Source organism: Gracilinanus agilis, unplaced genomic scaffold (genome assembly GCF_016433145.1).
Source record: "Gracilinanus agilis isolate LMUSP501 unplaced genomic scaffold, AgileGrace unplaced_scaffold55921, whole genome shotgun sequence".
Classification (NCBI taxonomy): domain Eukaryota; kingdom Metazoa; phylum Chordata; class Mammalia; order Didelphimorphia; family Didelphidae; genus Gracilinanus; species Gracilinanus agilis.
The window spans coordinates 7793-14872 of NW_025391267.1; the positions used below are offsets into that span (position 1 = coordinate 7793).

Genomic DNA, 7080 nt, shown 5'->3' on the forward strand with positions numbered 1-7080 from the left:
TCTTCTTCTTCTTCTTCTTCTTCTTCTTCTTCTTCTTCTTCTTCTTCTTCTTCTTCCTGCCTCTGTGTCTCTCTCTCTTTCCCCTGCACCTGCCCTCTCTTCCCACTCCCGATTCTCTACTGATATCCGCTTCTTCTCCATCGTTCTCTTTCCCCTGCATCTCCCTTCCTCCCTCTATATCTCTCCCTCCCACCTGTCTGCTCGATTATCTCCTCCCCTCTCCCTCTCCCGTCTGTCTTCCCTAATCTCTCTCCTTCCCTCTCTCCGTCTCTCTTTCTTCTTTCTCCCTGTCCTTCCCTCTGGCCTTCCCCATTACTCCTGCCTCTCCCATGTCCCTCCCTTTCCCGGTTTCCGGCTCCCTCCCCGTGCCTTCCTCCCCGCCTGCGTCCCGGCGGCGGCAGACCCGGGAGGAGTGGCAGTCGGTGTTCCTCATCGCTTCTCTGGTGCATTATGGGGGAGTCTTGTTCTATGGCATCTTTGCCTCCGGGGAGAAGCAGCCGTGGGCGGAGCCCGAGGAGCTGAGCGAAGAAAAGTCAGGCCTTGTCCAGCATGATCAGCTAGCGGCCAGTAGTGACGAGAGCGATGGCCCCGATGACCCTGCCTTCTCCTACGCTGCTGCCTCTGGGGAGCCCGCTCCGCCGGGAGCCCCTACGGGCCCCGGCCCAGCACTGGGTTCTGGGCCCCCGCCCTCCTACGGGGCCACCGGGAGAAGTCCTGCCCCACCCGCCTGGCCCCCAACCCCGAGGGACTACTGATGCCCCCATCCCAGCGTTGTCTATCTAGGGCCCCAGGACTCCATTCCCAGTGGTTTCCAGTTACCCACTTACCCCCAATCCCACTTCGATGTTTCTGCAGGGCTATAGACGGGCAGTTTCCAGGACCCCCACCCCAAAGGCCTACCCTACCCAAAGACCTTCTTCTGGGTTTCTAGGCACCCCTTTTCCCTTTGCCTTAGTGGGTTTAAGCGCCTCCCACAGCCCCAGTAATAAGGCTCCCTAACTTCTTTCCTTATCAGTCAAAAGATTCTAACAGCCTTGACGGTTTCAAGGCTAGTGCTCAGGGGCCCCTCGAAAGTCCCCCTCATTTCCCAGGGGTTTCAAGGTCGTCCCCCCAAAAGTCTCCAGACAGGAGACTCCCCCAAATCCCAGCCTTCGGAGAGATTTCCGCCCAAACCTTGGGACCGGGGCCCTTCTTGTGAGTTTCAAAATCCCTCCTACAGGAGATGCAAGTCCCCCCTTCCTTGCCGCCCCGGCGAATTTCTGCCAATCGCGGAAGGGGGCGGGGCTGATGCCCCGCCCCTTCCCCCCCAATCCAGTCCAGGGATTGATTCTCACCAGCGTTTGTCAAGAGAGTAGCGGTTTCCAGCTTCACCCCCAGCCTTGCCCCGACTTCCCCCAGCTGTTTCTAGTGCCCCCTTCTAGCTGCTACAGCGTTAACTAGATGCCGGGTTTCAATCCTCCCCTCCCCTATGGTAAGAAGAGTACGATGGTCTCAGTTTCCCTACACACAAAAACCAAAATGGGGACTTCTCGGGCTTCCTAAGGGTGGTTTCCAGGTCCCCCAGAGCCGCCTAGATGGCGGTTTTCAGGCCCCTGCCCCGCCCCCGCCCCGCTAGGCCGAGGAGGTCTGCGGCTCCTAACTTAGTCCTCGCACTTTATCCCAGCCCCGCCCCCAACCTTCGTGTCAGGGGTCCTCGCCGTGCTTTCCCAAGCCTCTTTCCCGGGCCTTCTGGGCCGGCGGGACTCCACGATGGCCCGCTCCCTTCCTAGCCAGAGGCCCCCGCCTGGGGTGAGGTGGGGCGGGGCGGGGGGCACCTTGTGAGTGTGTGAGTGTGTGCCAGGTCTGGTCAAAATAAAGTACTGTTGTGTCAACGGCCCTCCTGGCGCGGCCCGGCCTCCTTGGCCCCCAGACCCTCCCCTCGGCCTCCCAGGCGTCCCGGGAGCTTCGGAAAGACGGACGAGCGCGGGCCCGCTCAGGGGACGATCCTTTTTAATTCGGAATCAGGGGGGTCCCCAGGAACGGAAGCCAAAGCACCCTAAACCTCCCCGTCCCACCCCGCCCCCTAACGTCAGGACTACAAGCGCAAAGCATGCTGGGCCCCGCGGGCGGCTAGGCTCGGGCTCACACGAAGTTGTTGGGCAGAGCCGCTGGGGAGAGCGGCTCCAGGCGCGGCGGCGAAGAGGCCCGGCCGGGGGGCGGGGGCAGCTTGGGAGGCAGAGGGGGCGTGCCGGGTGGCTGCTTCGTGGCGATGTGGGAGGGCACCCACGCGTCCGGGGCGTAGAAGTGGAGGTCGTAGGGATCCTTCGGGGCGTCCAGGTGGAGAGCTTCGGGAGACATTGGGGGCGGTGAGAGAGTTCCACTCGGCCCTTTCCCCCAATTCCCCTGCGCAAGTGTGTGTGGGGGACTGCCTATGGAAACCCCCCCCCGTGCCCCCCAATCCCCGCAGGTTGCTGGGGCCGGACTCAAACGGGGGGCTTGTGGTGTCAAGGCCACGGCTCTCCATCCGGGCTCACAGACGTAGCGCTAGGGAAGCCCTTAGACGTCCCTCATTTTACACCTAAGGAAGCATCCGGGAGGGCAGAGTGTGGGCAGAACTCGAACCCGGACCCCAGAGAACAAATCTCAAATTCTCCCTGCTAAGAGACTGACGGCTCACCTCTTTCTCCGGGTCTCCCCGCCCCCGCTGGTCTTACCGACAGCCTTCTCCCTTGCCCTAGGCTGGCTACTCCTGCCTGGTTGAAGAGGTTCCCGAAGGTGGAAGGGAAACCTCCTGTCCCTGAAATAGCGGCGGCTGGGCCTAGGGGGGGATGAGGGACTTCGCTTACCTAGTTCATCGCCGTCGTCCGGCAGCCGGTGGTGTCCGAAGGGTCTAGACCGTGCAGCCCGGCGGTATAGACACCAAAGGAGCAGGAAAACTCCCAGCAGGAGCCCGGCCCCGGCCAGGAAGAGGCACAGAGCCCCGCCCGTGGCTCCTCGCGGCCGGCCCACCAGGGTCACACCTGTAAAGGGTGGGAGGGCGGCTCAGCAACCCAATTCTTCCGGTCCCAGTCTGGCCCCAGGCCCCGGCGCCCCTGTCTGAGCCGCGGGCCTCCCGGTGCGGGGCACCCCTTCGCCCGCACTTCGGGCCCCTCCCACGCCCGCCGTGGGCCTCTCTCCGCACTCCCAGCCCCTCACCAGTCTCCTGCACTCTCTCCACTACGATGATGGTGTTCACGGTGTCGCTCCCGCGGCGCCGCGGGAGAGGCCTGAGCCGAGCCGGGGGCTCCGGGGCAGCGGGGGGCTCCAGAAGCCGCGCGGCTGCAGGCGGTCGGGGATCTGACGACCCCGATTCTTGGGCCGGAGTCTCGGGGGACCCAGACTCTAAGGAAGGGCTTCCTGGGGAGCCCAGGCTCGGGGCAGCAAGTGATCCCATTTGGGACGGCTCGGGAGGGGCCAGGCTGGGGGCGGCGCGGGCTGTTTCGGAAGCGGAGGACCGAGGACCAGGGGAGGATTCCGGGGGCAGAAGGCTAAGCGCCTCGGGAGATTCGGCCTGCCCAAGTCCTGGGGGCTCCGAACTGGGAGTTTCAGGAGCTGGGACGGCTGTCTCGGCGGGCTCATACCGCTGGCTGCCGGGAGGTTCTGGGGAGGAAGTTTGCGCGGGAAGGTCGGAGGCCCCGGAGAGGCCGGGACTGGGACTGGCAGGGGATTCTGGGCGGACGGCGGAGGAGTCCGGAGTCCCGGACGGTCTGGGGCTCGGGCTTTCGGGGGATCCTGCCTGGGAAGTTGCCGTTGGGGTGGAGCCCGAGGCCTTCGGGGATTCTGGCCGTGCACTCCCCGGGGGAGCAGGGTCAGGGCTTTCGGGCGATTCGGCCCGGGAAGTTTGGGGGGGGATGGAGCGAGGGGTTTCCGGCGACCCCGACTGCTTAGGGGTAGGGGTTGAGGTCTCTGAGGCGGAGGGCGCTCCAGGGACTACTCCACCCTCGGCGTTGTACGTCTTCGAGGGCTCCGTAGGCGGCGGGGCTGAGGGGGCTGCCTCGGAACCTGGGGAGCCCAGGCGGAGGAGAAGGAAGACGGAGAAGAACCACAGCGATCTCATGGCGTACAGATTGAACCGCACCTAAACCCGCGAAATTGGTTAATTCCCTGAGCTGGAACCACACCCGAGGCTGTTCCCGCCCCTAGCGGCTCCCATTGGTCCGCAGGTTCCCCCCACCCCCAAGTCTCCAAAGCCCCTCCGCGGGGGACCAGCGCGGTATCCAAGCGGGAAGGGCGAGGCTGGACTACAACTCCCAATGGGCTCCCAGGAACCAGAGCTGACAACCCAAAGAGACTGGAATGCTGAGCATCATGGGAGTCGTAGTCAGCCTCCTTCCCGAGTCGCGTGGGTCCCCGAAGGGCGAGATCTGGAGGGGCGAGAGGGATGGGAGATCCCTCCTGGTTCTCCTGTCCTAAGCCCTGAACACTATCAGGGCTTACTCGGTTAGGTCCTGAGAACGGAAGGCGGGAGCTCGTGGGCACCTGGTCCCCCCGCCTCCATTACCCCCGTGCCTCGGGGGATACAGCCACCTTTCACTTGTTTACACTCGAAGTTGCTCGGAGACCGCTAGGGAAGGAGACACGGGGTCCCCGTGGGGCGGAGACGGGGGGGGGAGGGGAAGCCTGGGTAACTGAAGGCGAGGGGGAGCTGGGGGTCCTGACGCCTGAATCGGAGTTGGGGGGAGGGGACGGGCGTGGGATGGGAACAGGGTGTAGAGAACGGCGTTTGGAATCGGAGGGCCTGGGTTCAAAATGCTAGTTCGGTCCTTTCTTTTCCACCTGTGACCCTGGTCACTTGAGGCTCTCCGGTCGAGTGTCCTTCCCTCGTTGGACTTGACCTCTAAGACCCCTGGGATTGATTCTACAGCCGTGACCTCACGATTCCTTCACGGGAGGGGACAAGAGTCTACACTGCTGGGGATTGTTTGGGACAGCTGGCCCAGCCGGGCCCTTTGGGGGCAGAGGCTTGGAGGGGGAGGGGATCCCAGGGCACTAGGACACTTCTGTTGTGGGGGTGGGGGTGGGGTCCTGGATCGAGAGACAGGGCCACTGGGTCCCCGGATTAGGAGCTTGCTTGGGTTGCGTTGGGGTAGGTGAGAGGCCAAGCTCCTGAGCTCCCTAGTGGGCCGGGGCCTTACCTGAGGGTCAAGGCCGAAGGAACAGCAGCAGCAGCAGCAACAGCAGGTGAGGAAAGCTGGATACGGGAAGGTGAGCCGTGGAGACAAGGATACGGGCTGGGCGTGGGGAGGGGGTGACGCACCTGACTGTCCTTCCCTTGGGAACCCCGGTGCCTGGCGACCAGCCCTGCTCTTAAAGAGACAGAGCTTCCAAGGGGGCGGCCAAGGCTCCCCGGGTGAAGGGACCCAGGCGTTCTCTCCCTCCCTCTTTTCTCTTCTCTCTGGGATCCAGCGGTCACATTCCTACCGGGCAGCGAGGGGTCACCCCTCGACTTGCCTAGGCCCTCAGGGATGGCGTGGGGGTGGCTGTTTTACAAGGTCAGGGAGAAGAGGCATCTGCAGGGCCCCTGCGCCCTCCCCAAAGCCACTTCTGCCTCCTTGCTGGGGCTCTCACTGTGCCGCTGGTACGTTCCTGGGCCCTCAGGCGGACCAGCCTCTCCCTACTCTGTATGGGTGCTTCCTCTGCTCTCTCCCCTATCCATCCCTCAGTTTCTTTCTCTGTGGGATCGCCTCCAGCCCCAACGGCCTGCCTCTCCCTCTTCTCCTCCCTATGTGGCTTCCTCTGGGTCTTCTGAACGTTGAGCCGACCCTCCAGGAGGCTCTCCTGCTTCCTTCTCCACGTCTCCCTCTAACCGCCGCCCCGCCCCCATTCTTCCTATTTCTCGGCCTGTCTGTCTCCAGTCCGTTTGTCTCCCCACCTGTCCCCTAGTCCCTCTCCCTCTCGCCTTCCTCCCTCCCTCCCTCCCCCCAGCCTGGGCCCGTTCCGGCCCAATTAGGGCCGGCTCGCTCGGCCTCCTCCGCTCTCTGCTGCTCATTACCGGCGGCAGCGCCTAATGAGGCTGGGGGCGGTGTGACCCTGCGGCCCCGGCCGGCCCGGGCCTGCGTCAGCGCGGGCCTTTATAAGGGCTTTGGGGGTGGCGGAGACAGGCTGCGCCTCGCCTAGGACGGAACGAGACTGGTACGGGCTGGACCTGCCGGGAGGCTGGGCGGTGGGGGTCGGGGCGAGGGCGGTGGTGGGGAGATGGCCGGAGCCGCTGAGCAAGGCTTGTGTCCCCCCCAGATAATGGAGAACCCCAGGAGCCCCGGGCACGGCCGGGGCAGGCTGCTGCTGCTGCTGCTGCTACTGCTGGCGCCTGGGATCCCCGCCGCCACCCCGGCTGCTGTGCCCCGGCCCGAGCGGCCCAGGTGGGTATGGGGTGGGGGCCCCACGTAGAGAGCCTGAGGGCTACCCAGGCACAGGGACTCGCAGCGTTACGCGCGACAGAGAGGAGGAGAGCGTCGGGTGAGACGTGAGATAGGAGGAGGTAGACCCCAGAGATAGCGAGACTGAGGGAGCGGCAGAAGTGGAGACGCCGAGAGACACCCCAGGGCCCGCCCGAAGAGCTAGAGCCCGAGAGCAGGCGACTCGGGAGGAGACTGGGGGGGACGCGCGAGGTTAGGGGCTGCAGGGGGTCCAGTGGGGGAGGCGGGAGTGGCTGCAGCTAGCACTTCGCGGGCAGGGGCGGGGAGCCGTGGGCGGCCCGGGTCCCCATCTCTCTCCCCGTCCCCCTCTTCTCTGCAGCCCTTGGCTCCCTTGGGCCCCGCCGCCCGCATCGCTGACCCTGCGGGACTGGAGTCTGCAGATGACCCGGGAGGCCGGCCCCGCCCACGGCCACGGCCCCCAGGGCCCGGTCCCCGTTCCGAGCGCCGGACCTCAGCGCCGTCTGGTGGTGGCGGACGACGCGGCGTTCCGGGAGCGGGCGCGCCTTCTGGCTGCTCTGGAGAGGCGCCGCTGGCTCAACTCCTACATGCACAAGCTACTGGTGGTCAGCGACGCGGCCCCCGCCCCCCAATAAAGGCCCTGTTACTTCCCTGCCGCCTGCGTCCTTACTGCCCTGCGGCTCCTGCT

The 7080-nt window shown here is 65.1% G+C and overlaps 3 protein-coding genes across 3 annotated transcripts in view; 2 read left to right on the forward strand and 1 right to left on the reverse strand.

Moving 5' to 3' along the window:
* SLC17A7 (solute carrier family 17 member 7) overlaps positions 1-1870 on the forward strand; it is an 8554-nt gene extending 6684 nt beyond the window's left edge. Inside the window, exon 12 of the mRNA XM_044684778.1 lies at positions 402-1870. Within this exon, the coding sequence (XP_044540713.1) occupies positions 402-755 (354 nt within the window). The 3' untranslated portion in view covers positions 756-1870. The remainder of the gene's footprint in view (positions 1-401) is intronic.
* Positions 1871-1983: 113 nt separating this feature from the next.
* On the reverse strand, positions 1984-4075 carry LOC123256088 (Golgi-associated olfactory signaling regulator-like). The gene is made up of 3 exons (XM_044684779.1): positions 3175-4075; positions 2826-2999; positions 1984-2324 (listed from the first exon to the last, which is right to left on the reverse strand). Exons 1-3 carry the CDS (start codon positions 4073-4075, stop codon positions 2122-2124), a joined length of 1278 nt encoding a protein of 425 aa, XP_044540714.1. The 3' UTR covers positions 1984-2121.
* Positions 4076-6255: 2180 nt separating this feature from the next.
* PTH2 (parathyroid hormone 2) lies at positions 6256-7027 on the forward strand. Its single transcript, XM_044684780.1, has 2 exons — positions 6256-6377; positions 6754-7027. The coding sequence occupies exons 1-2, from the start codon at positions 6256-6258 to the stop codon at positions 7025-7027; spliced, it is 396 nt and encodes a 131-aa protein (XP_044540715.1).
* Positions 7028-7080: the final 53 nt, after the last annotated feature.